Raw genomic sequence first — 21,316 nt, 5'->3', positions numbered from 1 at the left:
TTTGCTTTTCCTCTTTTACTCTTACACTGCTTGCAAATTTAATTATCAAATATAGCAGGACCTGTCTCCTGCTATGTATCTAATAATATTTAATCCTGATACAGCAGGACATCTCAATGGAGAAACCTCCTATAGCTCATTTCACTATGATGCATCTAGCTCTCAGACTGGAGTGGCACATTGAACATATGGCACCCAACAAAATAAGGCAAAAAAACCCCAGTGTGGTAGAACCTGCTAAATAACACATTCAGGACAGAGGTTAACTTCTTTCTCACAAGCTGCGACTTGCATTTCCTCTTTCCTTCTCCAGCAAAATCCTTCTTGCCTCTTGCCTTTTTTGTCCAGATTCCATCTCTTAATACTATTTGGTAACGGTGGCCTTGCAAGACATTTCCTATTATGTCCACAATCTCTCCAGTGCCACTTAATTATCCTACAAGGCAGCCCTAACTGGCAGTGACACGAGAGTAAATATCTTTTCAACACTGTAAGCAAAATTCAGTTTTCTTCAGGGATGCCAGCACCTGTCCTTGGAATGAAAAAGTATGGGGAAAGCAGCCTTGGAGAGTGTCAGCCCTGCAAGCTCCCCAGCATGTGAAAGGATGTAGGCAGAGCAGTCACTTGGCCAGTGCTAACCAGTGTTAGTTCCTGAAATGGCAGGCACCAGCAATAAGACAGTGACATAACCCAGCCATTTTGCTGTCCTCAGGTATCCCTGTCAACCCCCTGCAAACACTGGCCTGACTCCCTTCAACTACTCTGCTCACTTGTAAAGCAATGAAAGGAGTGAAAATCTAACCACAATGCTTTGAGAATCCTATCTCCTGCTTTAATGAGTCCTTATTTGCAAAGTCCTCATTCTTACAGCACATCAGAGAAGCCTCAACCTATCTCATGACTTGATATTTCATGCCATGAGAATGGCATTAGTTCTGATCATTTCAATTTCTGACAATCAATTTCTCTTTATTTGTTTCCTTTCCATAACATCCACACAGCTTCTTTGACATTCTGCTTTTCGGTAACTTCCCACACCTTTGTAATTTGCCTTTGAATGATTGCCCTAAAAGATGATGATTCAGTGTTGGACTTTCAGCGTGTCTGAGACGACCTTTCTCATCTAAACCCACATGCTCTGAAAAGATGGTGTAGTCAACAGTACTTTGGGGAGATCTGAAGGAAGAAGCCAGCCAAAGAGAATTTCCCTGTGCTGAGATCTTCAGATGGATTTCACTAAGTATCAAGATATAAAAGCCAATTAAGGTAAGGAAAGGGAAAAACAATACTTTTAGATTTATTTACAGTTCAAGCCAATGTTCTTGACAATGCTGATGTTTGTGGACCCATTTGTGGCTCTCTATTCCTTGCATTCTATAAAAAACATTTTTTTTTCTTTTATTTTTATTACTATTTTTTTAATCTGAAGATTATTTCAAGTTCTGAAAGAATATTTCAAGTTCTGAAGAGTATTTCAAGATCTGTTTGTACCATAAACACACTTCATTTTGCCAAACCATAACTTACAAACTGTGATGGAATGGGCGGGAATGAGAGACAGTCTCTTCTTGTCTTCCACACACCCCCCCCCACTCTCCCACTGAACATGTTCCAAAATGGATTTTGAATGGAAATCAACTTTGTTCTAAAATTTTGGCAGGTCTCTATATTTCTGATAGTTGAAAAAGAAGCAAACAATAGCTGATTAAACTTAAAGGGATACACTTCACAGTAAATACATATTGCCACCATGGTAATTTTTGAGTTTTATAACTGGGTTCCTTTATTTCTGTAATTTTATGTTTTCAGCTGTTTCATGCATTTTTGTTAGGTTTTTTTTCCACAGAGAGCTATTTTTATTTAGTGGTTTGAGTACAAAGATAACTTTACTGTGAAGAAAAGTCACGCTATAATTTTCCCACACTTCTTTCCGATTATTTTTCTGAAGATATTAAATTATGTATAATGCATCTCAGAATCAGTCAGTTGGTAATTTTGGCACAAGGTTACTTAAAAGAGTATTTGTGAAATTTCTGAAGAACTGCACTTACCATAGAGTTACAGATACTGACCCAGATGTATCATCAGAAGCTGGACCTGCAATTGCCAGGGTTCGGAATTCATTCTACCACACAGCCTGAAAATCTTAACAAGGGCCTCAAGTCCCTTGGGCTTCACCTCACCTACAATTCTGTACTTGGGCTACTGCATTCCCCCCCCCAGAATTCCAGGTGACTTGCCCTTACTCCCCCTTGGAGTGGCAGCAGGTCAGTGGAGCTAAAACTGGGTTGGGCAGCGTTGTCCAGCAGTGACCTCCTGCTGGCAGCCACGGCAGCTGCAGAGCTGCTCCAGAGACACCCCAGCTGCTCAACACCCTGTCCCTGGCAGAGGGACACGGTGCTGCCTCTGCCCCCTTCAACAGTTTAACTTCAACATACTACCCACATTTTTTCTGCAGTACAGCTGAATTGGCCCGCTCCCTTTGTCAGCGGCAGATGCTCCTCTGAAGACAGATAGAACATGTTGTATGACTGTCCTTTGGGAGACAAAATGGAAGAGACTGCATTTCTTCTTAGCCTTCTGTTCATGGTACTGTAACCACAACCATTAGGCAGAGTCAAAGGGCCTGAAAAACTGATGGTCTGCAGTAGCTGACGTATTTTTTTATTTTTTATAAGCTCAAATTCACAGAAATTTTTTGCAGTAAAAAACTAAGAAACTGAAGTGAGACGAAAGACTCTTGTTTTTCATTGAGTTTCAATTTTCATTTTGGATTTTCAGCACCCAGCATGTTATTGTTAAATATGTTTATGCATTACTTTTCTGCTCTGTTTCCAGATCTACTGAAAAATCAAGCCAGAGTCAGAAACCCTGAACTATTTTCCCACAACTTCTCATGCCAAGTCCTAAAATATACAATTTAATTCTTTTACCAATTGTTGCAAATTGACCAATATACTGAGTTTATTTTCTTACCAGAATTTATCTTTGTTCATCAGGAAGATCCAAACACATGAGGCCTTCATCCTTGGCCTGCCTAAAGCTCAGGGATGATCACAGTTTGGCCACACTAATGCTATGCCTTATCAAAATAACTTCTGCATTCTTGCTCAATCACTGAGTTTCCCCAAGGACTAAACACTTCCACCACTGTTTGTACTTAAGTAAACAGTAACAAGTGGCCTGTTGCAGTCTGCACTACCTTACCTTTTCCAAGGCAGGGATGGTAAAAATGATTAACTGTTTCCAGCCTCCAGTATTTAAGCCTCTCACTCATGCTTCCCTGCCTTACCATCACCCAGGCTAAAAGCCAGTAAGCCTAGGTAGCTTTGTCCACATCAGACTATGGTGCTCACACCAAGTTGCCAGCAAGAAAAGAATTAGACACAGCTTAAAGTATAAATCATTCACAAATCACATAAACAATTTATTTTTTTTTTTGCTATCTGATATAAATAGTTGTGCAAGTTTTCTTTCTTCTTTTATAGCGAGTCTGTTGCAGCTGAAAGAAGCTTTAAAAACAATCATGTGTCCCCCACAGAGCAAAACACAGCAACTATAAAATCTCTAAACTTAAAAAATCCCATTGCTATGGCAGCAAAGCTGTTTTGGTTTGACACATTTCAAGATTTCAAGGCTCAAAACTATAGAAATATATAAACAAAATACAGAGTGCAATAAAAAACTAACTTCTGGAAAATTTCCACAAGTCAAGCCTACAGAAATATGTATTATTATTTAATTAATCTATTCTAATATTGTCCCTTGTTCACTAATTCACTAAATATCATTTAGATAATTTAGAATTTTTAGGAGAAGAAATTTTCTAGCCAGTGTATAACATTTGTTGAGAATACAAAGAAAATTAAATAAATTATGAACAACATTTTGCAAAAGGGTAGGATATGAACACTGAACTTGGACCCATATTACTAAAATAATCTTGGTAACATATGGATTAAAACATTACTGAATAGTCTCAATCAATGCTCCAAGTACAACATGTACTCCAAATACTGCTGTCTATATAGATGATCAAAAACAAATTGTTATTTATAAAGCTGGTGGTTTCTGACTGTAATGAGAAATTAATTTAATGAGAGTAGGGGGAAAACCACTATTTATACCATGCACACGTAGATATACACCAAAAACAAGGCTATTCAAATAATCTACAAACATTTTAGTGAAACAACTTAAGAACTGAAACTCAAACACCTTTTAACATCAGCTGTTTCTTCAGGGAGTGTGTGTATGATGCGTATAAAAGTAGGCACTAGCAATCATCATTTCATTTTCTCCAAACCTGAGAATTAATATAAACTATACAGAGGGCTAAGCCAATCCTGGCCAAATGTTGAATACGTATTGCACTCAGAATCCAAATTACTGTATATCTGCCTGTGCTCACAACTGTTCTATGAGGTGTCTCTAAAGTTGATGGGGCTGTCCTGAGACTGAAAGCCAGTCATTCAGAAAAGTCTCCCTCCATTGTACATAGATTTATGTTAAAAACAAAGCACTGAATACATGTGATACCTTGAAATACCTTCAATTCATCTGACACATTTTTGACTCTCTCTTGGAGCACAAACAAGGTCAACTCACTATTTTAACCTCTAAACCTGACAGGGGCACTAAGAAAACCACAAATACTTTGCCTGTGCAGTTGCAAAGCTTCCTGTGACCACCCATTCTACTCCATACCAGCTACCTGGTGACTTCTGGCTAATGGTACTCATGGGTGAAGTTTAACAAGGCATTCACGCTGATAAAAGAATTAGCCTGCTTTCCTCAGTGGGGCACAGGACTCCTGCCCCTGCCTTGAATATTTTACAGTCTCAGGCAAACACTGACATTATGATCAGGTACCAGATCTCTCCAGGCAGTTACACAGTGTTAAAAACTAAGGAAGCAGAAATACATAAACCTGACTTATAACCCAATCTTCTATCTGAAGATGCATACCCAAATGCTCATGTGACAGAGCTACAAAAGCACTGTGAGACATGGACAACTGGGACCGGGGAATGGACTGAGCTCCAGGAGTAGGTCATAGATGGCACATAGCGTTCAACAGTGGCTGGACATATGTAGGGTGAGCACCTTGGAAGCCTTTACATCTTCAAATTCTATTAAAATAATGATCCCATGCAGCATGTGAGCACAGTACCTCTGCTGGTTGCCAATGCAATCTACACAGAGTAGCTCTCTACTGACCCGGGCATCAGAGGGACTGGCTGACTACTTGGAACAGCTCACAAGCAGCAAAGGTACCACAGGTATTTTCAAAACAATACTCACTATTCTACTAATTCTGGACTTGAAAAATGGCTTATGCTTCTTGACCTGAACTCACTAACCACAGTTTTCTGCCACAAGATAATACACACTCACTTCAAAAAGAAACAATATAAACAAATAATAAATATAGCCCAATACAGCAAGTATTTGTTTCTCTCTTTTGTCCAACCAAAATGAGTAATAAAGTACTGTTCATTAGTTTACTGGGGAAGACCACCTGGACTCTACTACTCTGTCTGATTTTTCTGATTCTTCCTTGACTGTACACCACTATATTTTGTAGGTCAGAACTCACAAAACACATTATTTTAAGAAATAAAAATACCTCTGTAGTGGTTCCAATGTCAGCAGATGGACTGTATGTGCTGGTATCTGGTGGAATGGTACCAACGCTACTTTTAACTGGGGAGCTAGGAGGAACAGGTCCTGTTATGGTTTCAGTACAGACAGAAGACACAGATTGATATAGGACTCCTTTCCTCTGAATTTTATTCCAAACTTTACTTGTGATCTCAGCCAGTTCATACAGAAGCTGCACCTAAAGGAAAAAATAAAACTTAATTTTAGGATTAAGCTTTTCTTAACGAGGTGAAGGAAAAATCATCCAAGTCCTCCACTGAGACTTAGAACATAGCAGAACTGAACTTCTCACCATTTATAATGTTCTGATAAGAAACTACACTGCAAATAAAATAATTAACATCATTTACAGCATATTGACTTAGATAAAAATAATCTGTTCTTTGCGTAAACATATGGTACATGGCTCAAAAACATAAACAATAACATGGTCTTGTAAAATTTTTACTAACATAAATTTTAACAATTAACAAAGGTAATTTATCATATGTTTCATATGTATAGATACTGCCTCTAGGAAATAATGATCCCATGCAGCACAAAATATTAACAACGCAAAATTAATCACTCAAATTCTGTTAAAATAATGATCCCATGCAGCATGTGAAACTGATCTGGCTTTGGAAGAATATTCACTACCAAGCTCAACAGTCTCCCAGCACATGTCATTCCAATATTTAGAAACACACTGTTTAACTTGCACATTGTTTGACTCAGTTCTAAGATATTTACATAAGTTTTTGTAAATAGGCATTAATCATGGAATTTGTATGACAACATATTGGAATATACTGTATAAAAAAAGGTCAGTGAAAACTGAAAATAATATATAAGCAGATTCACAGCTGGATACCATACCCAAGTTGCCATTATAAAAAATTTAAATTCTCATATTTATAAGAACTTTAAGCCTCAGGACACTTTTGCTCTACGAAGCTGGCTTCTTATGTGGGCAGAACAGATGCAGAAAAACACTGCTGTCAATCTATATTTGATATAAAACAGTACTTGATTTTGTGCGTGAGAATGTGTGATGAAGTCTCAAAATACATGGTGCAGTCCTTTCTTAAGAGGTGAAATGCTGGAATTTTATAAAAACCTTCTTAATTCATCTTGGATTTTCTTTTGAAGTTTCAAGGTTTACACAGAGCAGGTCACATAATCTTTTGACAGAATTTTCCTTAAAGGAAATAAACTTCACAGTACATTTTTTTTCTCCTTCATGTTTGGCAATCTACAGCCAAACAACTCTGGCTCTGGTGAAGAACTTCAGTTATGCTCTGAAGTATTTTGTGTCTGTAGCACTCTGATAGGCACTGGTAACCTTTAAATTACCAAATTCATAATTCTAAGTTTTCCTGAGTCTTTTCCATGTAATGCAGGAAGCTCAACTAATGTCCTAATGCAACTAACTAATGTAACGTCCACCCAACTGATTGACTAATATAACATTAACTGGTGTTGACACTTTGCTGGCAAAAGTATCTCTAGAAATTTAATAGGATACAGGCAGATATCCAAATCATACATGCTTGCAATTTCCCCATGTCCTAATTTTTTTCCAAGAAACCAAAAGACAACTTAAGCTATATTTTTTATGTTTTAATGAAGCATGGCTTTCAGAAAATTATTTATGCTATTGCTCCTAAAAAACACAAAGTAACGCAAAAGAAGGAATTTGTGTTTATATATATATGCTCACATACAAGGTGAAGAGGTTTGTCATCGGTTAATGCAACACTGAAAGGTTCAAATCATACTGGGGTTGCAGTAGTCATAATCATTACAGCTAATAATTACTTATCTTGTCAGGGAGACTTTTTTCAATTGCTCAGGCTAGAATCTTTCCAGCCACTCTGAAACAGTGGCTATTTCAGACAGCAGTAGCCATATCTCTGAACATCAACAGCAAACAGCCAAACAAGCAGTATGATGAAAATACTCTATCCCACTCTGAACCTAGGGACAGAGTAAGTGTGTAGGCACGCGGTTTGTGGTAATTGGGGTGGGGCTGCAGCCAGCCTCATCCCTAATGGATACAGCTGGGAAAAACAGATGAGCAGCATTGACAGCAATGAGCCATGGAGTGCCCAAGTGCACTGACCAACCACCAAAGGGAACAGAAGGCGCACAGGAGCAATGCATGAACATGAGGGTATAAAAGGTTGGGCTGAAGAACAAGAAGGGCAGACGCTTGCAGCCTTCTGAGGTGCTATGGTGTTACTCTGTATGGGCAGATGCCTGAAACCCTCTGGAATTGCATGGTGATACTCTGAGTATTGCGGCTGTCTCAACTGTGATATAAGTTCAGCAAACAAAAAGACACACTTTTGTTAGAGGGAGATGATTTACACAACATTATGTTAAAAGGTAAAAATACCAAAAAAGTCTCACAATAAAGGCTCATTAAAACAAGAAAGATGGCATGTGTCTACACATAAATAAGATTTCAAAACTTCAGATAAAGTCACATCTTCGGTTATTTTTAATGCATTTTATTTAATTCCACTGGTTGTTACTGACTAAAATGGAAGGATTCCTTTTTCTCTTGCTGGTTGTGTGCTTTCAAATGCATAATCTCAATATTTAAAAAATACATTTCAAAGGGTATGAGAAGGGCTAGTGTAAGTGTAAGGCTTCTCTCCTTTCTAAGTATTTTTGAGCATATATAATAATTATTTTTAGAACATACTACTTAAGAGAAGAAAAATGGTAGGACAAAAAGGGTAACTGCCAGTATTTGTTAAAAAAGGCTTCCCCCTCTCACTGCTTCCACTCCCTCCTCAGCAAAACCACACATAACTCAATAAGACCTCACTGACTACTTGGCAAAATCTGTAAAGCTCAATATGTTACAGCATTTTATACTTTAAAAATAACACATTATTACAAAATTGAAAACTACAACCAAGGACAACATCCTGGCAATTTTGCACACTGGAAGTATCTATTGACTTTACAACCATCAGAACACGGTTTCGTATTAAATCATAATAGTCATATAAATATAATACTTCACCTTTGCTACCATTTAACAAACTCACCAAATTTCACCTGGTTTGAGACTGTCATCTACGGAAAAAATACAGCCTGTCACTGTAAGGAATCAAATTTCATACTGTGAATTTATGACTATCAAATACTGTTTATGGAACTGCATTTTTCATCTTCTATCCTTCAACATCTGGTTCAAGAAGAGTGATTGCCTTTTTTTCTTCCCTTTTGCATAAGTAAAGCAGAAAGGACAAGTAAGGTACATGTAAAGGAGAAAACACAGTTCAAGAACCTTTAGTAAACTCAAATAATTTCTCCACATCCTTTCAGTCATTAGAATACTTCAGTAAGTTAACAACATCACAGTGTACAAGGACACCCTTTAAGACAACAACATTTGTTCTAATATTCCATACTACAACTTCATTTTACCATTTCACTATGCACATAATATGATTTATATGAAGCTTAAGAGTTTCAGTTTTTTAATGGAAATATTTTCTTACAGTTTGCAAAACAAATTACTTAATTACACTTTAATATAAATGCTTGAAAAATATTGTATTTTTCTATTTTTTTCTTAGTTCTTAACTCACATTTAGGTAAGACCTGCGCTTATAACAATCCCATTCCACTTTTAATATTATTAAATACCTACTGTATTTGAAATTACAGCAAACTAGGTCCAAGTCATTAAAACACAAGATGTGCCTTCTGAAAAAAATCTAAGAACACCTTTTCCTTTTAATAAAAACAAATGAGGTGGTAACTTTTGTTTACATGTTTTTTCTTCCTTTTACTGCAGGATACCATTGTTTGCCTAAAAGACACTTTATGTTCAAAGAAACATTAGTTCCATGAAAATGCAGCAAAAAACCAACATTAAACCACTTCAATATAAGAATCCACAGTGACAGCAGAACAGTATCCAATATAAGAATCCACAGTGACAGCAGAACAGTATCCAATATAAGAATCCACAGTGACAGCAGAACAGTATCATAGCATTTAATGGTCCATCTGCAATTCATTTCACTCCATCAGCCAAAAGATGCATTTATACTACAGCTATTACATTTGGAGAAGAGTTTAAATTACAGAAGCTGAGAGAGCTTCAAAGCAAATCTCAATCTAAGCACCTTGATCTTGATGGTCCAGTTAAAAAAAAATTAAGATAGAGACCCTCTTCATGAAAATGCAGATCGATCGTACTTAAATCAAGTTATTTTTAATTTCCTTTTATAAATCAATTAAATGTACCAACCTGGGGGTTGGAGCATTTTATTTCAAGGGATTCAAGGTCGACGTGGAGGCAGACGACAAACGAGTGTCTGGATTCCGGCCCTGAAGCAAGCAGTTTCTGGGAAGTCACAGCTAAAGTAGAAGTACAGCCCATTGGTTCTACCAAATTAAGAGTCATTTGTTGTCCAAGAAGGGTATATACACTGAAATGATGCAGACTAATTGTCCATGGAAAAGCATCACCTAGTGATTAAAAAGAAGGGTGTTAAACACTTATAATAAAAAGTAGGGTATAAATTTCACAAAACTAGCAAAGGCCTTATTCTAAATCACCTTAGAAGTCAGCAAGTGCAATCCACAACCATTAAACTGATCCCAAACTCTCATAAATATAATTCAACCATTATTTCCATGCTATACTTCAAAATCGAAAAAATAGCAATAAATTTTTTACAACTTCTAAAAACTGAAATCCATTGGAAATTTTAACTCCAAACTGTGAGTTTGTACATGTGAACAAAGATGTACAACATAGTCTTTAAAGAAATCTTTCTTCTACATATATTTTTCCTCAAACTGAGGAATATCTAGAAAACACTTTTTTCAGTATGTATGGATGCAGTTCAGAGGCAACTCCTTCCATTATATACTTGTATCTATTTACAGGTTGTAATACTAATACTAAAAAAGTGAATTATTTCCTTTAAAAGTCTACAGGTTGCATATCAACACAGACGTGTTGCAGAGTGAAGCCTATTCCAATGCTCACAGGGCAGCTCTTTCCACTGCCTCACTTAAACTTCCTAGATGATTTATTTTCTAAAAAGAAATTATTATGGACATACACTTAGCACTTCATTTCTTATATTTAGGATGGAGCCTACCCAGAGAAGTTCCTGGCATCCTACCAGGAATCATTATCAGGAATAATCACTGAAGGAATTGGCAGTGCACAGCTGAACAATGAAACGCCTACAGCTTCTGCACAATCAGTTTTCTTTAGGTTGTCAATAGATGAAACATAAAAGTTCCCAAAGCAGGATCACAGAACTGTTCGGGTAGTTCTTTAAAGGACCAACAGGAACTCCTTTTGGTGCAGGAAAACTTTCAATGGCTCTACCAGCTAGAGTTGAGAGGAACTGAGCACACAGATTACAGGACTTGAAACAGAATCCCTGTGGTGGGTTGACCCTGGCTGAGTGTCAGGAACCCACTACAGCTGCTATCACTCCCCTTACTCAGCTGGACTAGCAGAGAAAATTTAACAAAAGGCTGGAAGACAGGGAGAAATAATTCACCTGTTACTGTTCATGGGCAGAACAGATTCAACTTGGGAAAGTCCATTGGGAGCCAGTTGGAACTGGTGTTGTTGGATCTGAGGAAAGCTTCTGGAATGCTCTCACAGATGTCAGCCCTGCAGTCCTCCCCACTACCAAAACCTCACCATTAAAGCAAATACAATCTCACATATGATAGCCAGGTCCCAGAAGAAAAAAAATTAGCCTCTGGGAAAAACACTGAACCAAAATTCAAAGAATGCTTAAAAGAAGTGAGGAAAATAAGAAATGTGGATAAGTCTAATTTTACTTGAAACAGATACAGGTTTTTGCTCTTCAGAGGTATAAGAACATAACAATATTTCAGGGGGGCTTTGGGGTTTCTTTTGTTTGGTTTTGTTTTCTTTAAAGAAAATCTTCATCCCATTTGTCAGATTTCCTACTGAGGAAGTTGGGCCTTTTTGTCACAACTTGAACAGAGAGTCTGTGCCCAGCATGTGAATTTTCAATCCACTACAAGAAACTGCCTGTCCCAATATGAAGTAACGTAAAAGCAGCTGGATGAAGTGCCAGATGCAGACACAGCAGGCTGGTGAGCATCCACAAACCTCAGCCATGCCTGAAACAGTCTTCATCTTTGCAGGGAGAATAGAGAAGGAGAAAAGTTCTCTTTCCTACAGGAAAATTCAGAAAGTTATTTGGTATGATGTTTTATTTTTCAAAATTTTGGGCTAAGTCATGGATAAAGGTGTCCATGACTAATTAATCTAATACCCCAGAAGCATGGAAGCCAGTCTTGAGAATCAGAGGAGAAAATGGCAGACACTGGGCTGGGCCCCTTGGGGTCTCATGGGACAATAAAAATTTCAAACCAGTGTTTTTAAAAAATATATGAAGAGTGTGTTTGCTGCCTGGTGTGACCTACAGTCAATACTGTCCTGCTAAGAAATCACAACACTAAGAAATATCACCAACTGTTAAATGTGACCATTTAAAGAAACTGGAAGGATTTTGAAATTAAAAGAAAGCTCCATTCCAACATCTTTTTACCATATTATTTTAGTAAGACTTCTACTTTTTCTTCCACAGGTGAATTCAGCAATACATTTATATGGTCAAAAGTATGTATCAGAAAATTGTGTCTCATCCTAAGAACAAACTGAAAACTTCAATAGTTTATTTTGAAGCTATTACATACTGAAGAATTCAGTTCAAAGAAACTTTAAAATATTTTCAAAAGGTTTGTAGATTAAAAGTTTTGAAGCAATTAATTCTTCAAATTAATTCAAATTTGCTTTTTTCCAAGTTCAGTCATCCAAGAAATACAAAAAAGAATTGTAATAGATGGAAAAATTCAAATGCAAAGTCAATTCCAATGACATGTTTCTAATTATTACATATGAACTTTGTTTTTCTCTGTGACCACCACAGTAAATTACCATAGTTTATATTTTATGGCTTAGAAAGAAAGAAAGAATATCAATGGAAAAATATCAGCAGCTCTAGAGTCCAGTAGCTCTACTAGACTGCACACAATATCTACCTTAAAAGGAAAACAATGATAAAGTGTTATCAATTTACAGAAACCACAGTATGTTGAAAAAATACTGTAGTAAAGACACAGTGAATTTACAGCTATAAAATCCCCCAGTGACATCAATTACCTCTTCTTCAGCTCCATATACACTGTATGCCTGTTCTAACACTTTATTGTCCTGTGCACAGGAACTGTGCACCTGATAAATCTTTATTTTGTTGTTATACCTATATCTTATTTGTTTTTCAAAAAAAAAAAAAAAGTACCTTCATTCATTTGCAATTTTGTTTTATGAAACTATTAAAAATTAATTCAAAGCATCTAAATATCAAAAGCAACATTGTTGATAGGATTTTCCCGTAATTTAAAGAAAGATTTCTTGGTAGAAAGGAAAAGTCAGCGCCACATTTAGCAGAATTTTCTCTACATTCCCATCTACATATACTATTATTTTGTCACCTCATTGATGAAATTCTGAAATATTTTAAGTAAATTGGGAAAACTGAAATTGCATTCAGTGGAACTACAGTACACCCAATATTTACTATGACAAGATTATAAAATACACACATGAAAGACCCGTACTATGGTTCAAGATTCTGGTTAATTCCTGATCTACTACTACTACTACTACTACTACTACTACTACTACTACTACTACTACTACTATTACTACTACTACTACTATAATAAATCCTTATTTTTAGTTTTGTAGAGCACCATCCCTGATTTATATTTAAAATTTATTAATTCAACTATTTCAACTGTTTGGATAACTTCTTAAATTTATAAATACCACTTTCAGGTATTTGGCAGTTAACTGACTCAACCATCAGACAATTTTCAAAGAACTGGTGTTTATCTGCTACTTACAATAGTTTAGAAAGACTAATTTCCTACAGAATTTTTGAATTATTTTTCCAGTGTATAAATTTTAATAAAATGGTAAGTGGAAGCTCTTTCTCTGGTACTTATTGATGCACTTTGCTTCTTCGCTAGAGTTAATCACTAATGGTCATAACAAGACTTCTCATATGCATGACATACAGTATTGATAAATGTACTTAAGTACTAATAAATGTTATGTTGCTCTCATTTTTATGAAGTACTTTATTTTAAAAAACAGATTGCAAATGTGGTATTTGAACACGATGTTGTGTATACAATGCTGACAGTTCTACTAAAGAGAATTTTGTTTGTTTAAAATCAGTAATGGTAGGAGAGAGATCATGAAAGCTTTATCATGCATGTGCTCTGGGATCCATTCCCAGGCTTACCATTAGTATCCCTTGCAATCCTTATAAAGCAACCTGACTACTGCGTCTTCATTTCCCTTTCTGTACCCACACTGCAGGGTCTTTACATGGATTTCTAAAGCCCTTATTCTCATGGGACATGCAATGTTCAGAAAAAAGATACTGCAGCCACTACATGTTAGGTCGCTCGTACTTCCTCCCAGTCATGCAACAGCAAAGCAGCTATGTCTGCATAGCTCCAGCTTCTCCAGCGTGACAACTGATTTGATAAGCCATTCTCATAACAGGTAAATTTAACACAGTAATTACTATTCCAGATGGTGACATTGACTATAAGCTCAAATAAACCAAAATAGGGTAGATCTAGATCAGATATAAAGAAGAAATTATTCACTGCAAGAGTAGCAAGATACTGGAAGAGGCTGCAAAGAGAAGTTGTGGATGCCCCATCCCTGAAAGTGCTCACAGCCAGGTTGGAACGGGCTCTGAGGAACCCGGTCTAGTGAAAAGTGTCCCTGCCCTTGGCAGGGGGGTTGGAAATAAATGATCTTTAAGGTCACACACAGACCCCTCTATGAAAGAGCACACTATTTTAATATCAAATATTTATCTTAAATATAATAACAGGAAAAATAATTTCTGTAAATTTAAAGGTAAATATTTTTTAAAATCTAATGCAAGATGATAACTTTGTACAAAGGCCAACATACTGCAGCTCTACTTTAAACATTTAACTGTTCTTTTCAGGTTGAAATGTATATGAAATGGCACTAATTTCCTATTTCCCTGCAAGTCACTTATTGACAGATTATTGAGTTTCAACATATGTTACAAAATTCTGTGAAGATATATAATCTATCTTACTTCAAAAGCAAAACCCATCTTTCAAATTTAAATACTTGGAATAGTGATTCACATGACTGCCAATATATGGCTATCCACCTGAAAATGTGACTATGACTAGCAGCAATATCAACAACAATTTTAAGATATTTTGAACACTGCTTTCTAAAAGTATTTTACTCTGTCTTACCTAAAGATTTGTATCTTACTGCATCCAACATAAGCAAACATTTTAAAAAGGATGAATTAATATAATTTACTACTATGAACTCGAAGAGGAACATGATTATATTATTAATTAATATTATTAAAAAATCAGTAAGTAAAATAATTGAAAATGTAAACGTCTAAAAACAGGAGAATTTCACCAATTTGAAAAATTTTCATTATTACTTTAAAACAGTGCTTTACCTAAGGAAAACTTCCCTTTATGTCTTCAACTTGTCTTCCTGTTATAAGAGTCTAGATTTTTGGAAGACCATTTAGCAGTCCAGAAGTTCTGACCATAACAACATATGTTGTCCAACTATATTTACCATATTTTAGCCTATCACTATAGGTTGGAACTTGGAGATTATGTAGATGAATTGTCAAATATTTCAAGTCAGATGTACATGGAAAGTCACAACTCCCACTAAGCACTTCTCTAAACATTTCAGTTTTCCTCAAACTGAGTTTCTAACAACTTACTTTCTTCTTAGTAACTGTTTTACATAAAGGGCAGCTACAAATAGGACAGAGGTCCTCCCCTTCATAAGGTGTCAAAACAGAGAAGACAAGGGGCAACAGGTACAAGTTGCACTGGGAGAGATTTAATATTGATATAAGGAGGTTTTTACAGTAAGAACAATCATTAACTGGAACAGCCTCCTTAGAGATGTGCAGCCTTTCAGGAGCAAACGAGCAGGGTGTTGGCTAATGTCGTCTTGGGTCCCTCTGCCATGCAAGTTTGGACCAGGTGATCATTCAAGGTCATTTCCAACCTGGCCTTCCCAGCTCTATGATTCTGTGATTCTACTTTAACATCTTCAATAAATACTACCTCACAGATCTCTGTCTGATTAATTTGTACTCTTAAGATAATACTCAATGCAATTCAATATCTTACTTCATTGTATGTGTTATTCAACAGCAGTTCAAAGGAATATTTCATTCTTTACACAGATAAATCCATTTATGGATTACTTAGTTATTTAGTATGACTGAGCTACATTATGTTTCTGAATAAAAGTACTGTAAAAGCATTCCTACAAACTAAAATTACCTCAGAGATACAGCAAAATTCTGTAAACACATGGAAAGACCTGATTGTGGGATAGTGTATAAGCTATTTTTACAGTATGTTGACATCTTGAGGTCAGTAAGTATCTGAGTAAGCTGAAATATTCCCAAATGACAGTAAGAATATGTTCCCTTTTTGTTCTCTCTTAGTCTTTCATGTAATAAGAAAAATATATCAGTGAGCACACAGCTTTCTTAGAAGTGACAACATTTCCTTGTGGAAAGCCTTTTACTTATATCTTGTTTATAAAAATAGGAATGATCCAAAAAAAAAATGGTTATCAGGAAAAGCACAGTTAACTAAATATAATTTCTGAGACATGGTAACATGTCTGACTGTCCCTGAGGTCTTGTTCAAAGACAGAAGCAAATTAAGAGACTTTCACAGTACAAGTCCATAAAAATTATTTACCTCTACAGGGGAAGGAGCAAAGAAGGTGACTTTAAGCTGTGAAAAAAAATTGAAGCAATCTCTTTAAGAGGGAGTCTTGGCATGGGAGAAGGCAATGGTTCCATTAGAGAATCAAAAATATCAAGATTGTGAGAACTTCTGTTTGGCATTATTCCCAGAGCAGGAAGCCACACACAAATAAATTCCTTACCATAGGCTTTATCCCAACCAGGGGGATTCTTTTCTCTCACTAGGCCCTTTCCTTCAAATCTGGGTCTGACAAAACTCAAATGACTTCTTACTTTCATAAATGGTTTAAATTACATCATCAGTTTAAAACAAAAGACTTCCATTAAATGTATCTTCTATCAGCTACTATGATTAGCAAATAAGATCATTCCTACTGAAAGTTACTAGGAAAACCACATATACCTTTCTCTCTTTCTTTCAAATTTTTTTCCTTTTCATTTTGCAGCATCTCTAATATGATTTTCAATACTAAAAAACTACAATTTTATTTCCATTGCCATGAGTTAAGGTAAAATACAGAAAGAAGAGTCCAATATAAGTGACTGATCAAAGGGAGAAGAAACACAATGTCATAAATCCAAACAAATTTCAGATGGCAGGAGCAGGACTAGCTCTTGAATGTGATTTTCACTTAATTTTTCATACCCTTTAAATTGTTTATATTTCAACAGCAAGAGAGAAAACAGAATAATTCTCTCAGAAAATGCTGTCACAAAAGCAATGGAACAATTGCTGCATCTCCCTCTCTTCATCTTAGAATCAATACACAGAACAGCAAGAATTCTTTCTAAATAACATAGTTTGGGAATACAAAAATGAACTAACTGTACACCAACACCCTGGTTTTGTCTGGGATAGACTTAATTTTCTTTATAGTAGTTGGTATGGTGCTGTTCTGGATTTGTGCTGAAAACTGTGGATAATATGGTATGTTCTAGTTATTGCTGAACAGTGCCTGAAGTGTTTCCTGCTTCTCACACTGCTCCACTAGCAAGTAAACTGGGGGGACACAAGGAGCTGGTAAGGGAGACAGCCTGGTCAGCTGACCCCAAAAAACCAAAGAAACCAACCAAAAAGAAAGGCTGGACACCTGCCTACTGACAGAATTACCAAATCAATGTTATTTTGCTTTGCTTGCACTTGCAACTTTTACTTTATCTTTTAAGCTGCCTTTATCTCAACCCCTAAGCTTTCTCACTACTGACCTCCTGATTCTCTTCTCCATACCACCAGGGTGGAGGAGTGAGTGGCTGAGTGCAGCCAGAGCTGCTGGCTGGGATTAAACCACAAATACTGGCATTTCCATGGAATCCAAAGCTTGGTTGTGAGCCTAGCTATCACAGAAGTCATTAAAATAAACCTGGAACTTAAGGCTCAAGATAGCTCAGAATATTTACCTCACCTATTTCCAGTATACAGTTTTTCATATATATATATATATACACATACATATATATACACACATATACATGGAACAAGATTTTTACATCAGCACACTGATTTATTCTGAACACTGCTGCAAGTATATTTACCGTTTATCCTGATTATTTCTAAGGGCTCTGTTAAAAATAAACAAAACACAATAAAAAATATTGAACATAAGCAACTTGTTTTCACTTGCTAGGTCCTTTTTAGCTTATCTCCTCCTTTCATTTCTTGGTCAGTTGCAGAATGTTAAGAGCTGATTCCTCCCTCAAATTCGTCTAAAACTCAAACCCCTATCAAGTACTAGCTTTTCAAATAAGAACTACTGTATTTTTCCTCAACCTTTACAATTTTTTTCTTCAAATCTTTACAAAATCCTTGCTACAATTCCTAAGTCACAACACAGAACACAGAACTGTTGCCTGTCAGGATGGACAGTAAAGCCTCATTCTTTTCTTTTGACAGTTACAGCACTTTATCAGTGCTATACTGATGAATTTCTCTTCTCATTTTACATTGAATCATAGAATATCTCAAGTTGGGAGGGACCCATAAAGATCACTGAGAGCAACTCCACGCTCCTTGCAGGACTACCTAAGATTAAATCATATGACTGAAAGCATTGCACAGATACATCCAGAACTCTGGAAAGCTTAGTGCCATGACCACTTTCCTGTGCAGCTTGTTATGACCACTTTCCTGTGCAGCTTGTTCCAGTGACCAACCTCCCTCCCAGTGAGGAATGCTTAACTGATGTCCAGTCTCAGTGTTACATTCAAGACCTTGGTGGGATGAGAAGTTTTTCCTACCCTGTCTCCATTCTGTCTTGGAATTTCCAAGAACTTCCTGTTGTGTCATGATCGTTGGCTACAAAATATCTTGAATAACAAAAACAATGAAGGTAAAAAATTATTTTAGTTTCAAATATTCAAAACATCACAGAACTAGCTCTTTGATGATAAGTTCCATGTTGATTTCCACGGGGCCAACCTTGTAAATAGTATTTCTAGACGTCAGTAATATATAACAACATTCTGCAAAAAAAGCAGTACGAAATCAGAATTTTTCAAAATAAAATGAAGACAATTTTCATGACAGTTAGAAATGCAAACTAAAGAGTAAGGTTTTTTGAGTTTATCACGTTACCTTCTTCCAGGATGGGTCTCAGAACAACAAATGGGATTTCTTGCAATGGTTCCATGTGTTTGTGTCCAGCACTCATAATCTTTATCTGGGGCAAGCAGACAACAAGTGTGCCAGGCATACTGGCCTGCCCATGGTACCAGTTTCGCACAGTCCCAGGAATGTCACCTGACACAATAGTACTTGGAGAAGGCAGGCTGTCATTGGGAAGGAATACACAGCAAGACTGCACTTCAAGCTGAAAAAACAAAGCAAAGAAAGGTTCTCAGAAACAGATTATTTTCCCCCTCACTGTGGAGTATTCATATTGGTACAAAAGCTGAAGTTATTCACCCATCACAGCTGACTGAAAATAGTCTTAACTTCTAATTGAATTAAGAGAAATGGTGGGAAATAATATATGCTCGTAAATTTTGATTATGGGATGTTTTTGATGTGTAAATTCACCAGAAAGGTGTTGCCATATAAAGTGAAAATACATATATCTATATTTCAACAGCTCTGTACAAGTGCAATTGAGTCAGCAAACGTTCTGAATGAGAAAGCCCTCCACTTTTTACCATTCATTAGCTTTGTTAGCAATAGCTAAGTCTCTAGAACTAGCCAACATTTTATATGCTGTTACTTTCTATAAAGAACTGTTTCAGGGAAAACTCTGCCTTTCCTTAATAAGCAACAAAATGAGCATGTATAAAAAGGTAATCATTAGAAAAACTATGAAAAACACAAACTTTAGAGAAAAACTGACTGACTTTTAAACAAATGGAGAGGTGTATACATAAAACAAAGAGAAGGAGATAGTAATAAAGTTGATAAAGTTTATAGAGCTTTTATCCCCTTTTCAATGCAAATCAGAAGTGGCACATGTGGTTTCATAGGAAATAACATTTTTTCTTCTTTATTTTCAATGCCCTGGAACATGTTTGACCATTTTGCCATTGTCCTAGGAGCTTCTAGTGAGGCTGAGTGAGCCCAAGCCAAGGACTCAACTCATCACAACTTGTTAACTCAGAGGTGATGTAAGCTGCTGACTGTTAGTCTTCCTTGGCTCTTACAAATACCATTCTGGCACCTGGATATCAAAAGGCTCCAACAGCCTGCACACTTGAATGCTTTGTTAAGCAAATACAAGCTGTGATTCAGTTCCTTGCTTCACATTGCTTGGAAAAGCCTAGCATACAAATTGTTGGACAAGATATTATTTGTAGCTGTGATAAAAACATTTGTTTGCTGCAAACTTAGGTAACACTCTTTCGATTTGACATCGTTAAAGACAGCACAGCTTAAAAGCAAAAACCAAGATTTGTATACTTCATACTCTTCCCTGAAGGGTATTAGGTCTTTAAGACCACAATAATGATTTGTAATAGAGCTGGAATTCCACAGCGCTGTAAGTAGTTTGCCAGCCTAGTGAGTACACAGATATTCATCTGTATTTCAACATTTTTGTACCCTTTTGCTTAGACAAACTGACAAGAATTCACTGCAGAAAAATATAAGTAGAATTTTGCAAAAATAAATACATTGGTTCATGAAGTTTTTGTTTGTTTCTGGATTTAGAACTGTTTGAGTTGTAAAATGAAGCTAATTACATCTTTGATAAGTAGTTTATTGATCTAAGGTTGCTGAGTGTACTTTATTTACACTGAATGAAAAGCTAGGGTGTATTGTTACAGATGTAACAGATTTGGATTTTTTTTAATGGTAAATTAGTCTTTGTGTCAATTTGCAAAGATTTTTACAGTGACACATTAGATCGTTTTCTGGTCTATTAGTAATAGGTTGTAGGTCAAATCATTGTGGGATAATGATAAATAGATGACAAAAGAACTTATGATCAGTATAACTATTGTTTTATCCATGCATTTGCTGAGTAAACAGTTTATAAAAAAATCACTCATTCTTCATACACACACATATATACACACACATCTATGACGATTAACATCAAATGCTGCCTGGATATACACACCATGTGGTAATAATAATCCAAAAATTCCACCAACTTGAAGAGATACTACACTTCATCACATTGCCAGCAGCAGGATCCATTGGACATGTTTTACAAAGCACTCTCAAGAACAGATCTCAATACTCAGTAGAGTTTTTGCACTTCATTTACAGTTTAATACAGCTTTGTACTGAAGAAAAGTTCTTCCGATCACATTTGGTTTATTTTACTTTGCTGTATCGAGAATACTGAAGTAGAAACACAAGAGTTTCACCCCTTTAA

At 36.2% G+C, this 21,316-nt stretch overlaps 1 protein-coding gene across 8 annotated transcripts in view; it reads right to left on the bottom strand.

Moving 5' to 3' along the window:
* VPS13B (vacuolar protein sorting 13 homolog B) overlaps window positions 1-21,316 on the bottom strand; it is a 429,893-nt gene that overhangs the window by 187,507 nt on the left and 221,070 nt on the right. For all 8 annotated transcript variants that reach the window (XM_041470605.1, XM_041470603.1, XM_041470604.1 and 5 more), the window contains 3 exons: window positions 19,087-19,321; window positions 9,923-10,143; window positions 5,630-5,842 (listed from right to left, as the gene is read on the bottom strand). In XM_041470605.1, coding sequence (XP_041326539.1) covers window positions 5,630-5,842; window positions 9,923-10,143; window positions 19,087-19,321 — 669 coding nt within the window. The remainder of the gene's footprint in view (window positions 1-5,629; window positions 5,843-9,922; window positions 10,144-19,086; window positions 19,322-21,316) is intronic.

Source organism: Pyrgilauda ruficollis, unplaced genomic scaffold, assembly GCF_017590135.1.
Source record: "Pyrgilauda ruficollis isolate IOZ18807 unplaced genomic scaffold, ASM1759013v1 scaffold25, whole genome shotgun sequence".
NCBI lineage: Eukaryota > Metazoa > Chordata > Aves > Passeriformes > Passeridae > Pyrgilauda > Pyrgilauda ruficollis.
Note: the sequence above shows the minus strand (reverse complement) of the source record. Positions and strands in the feature narration are given on the sequence as shown.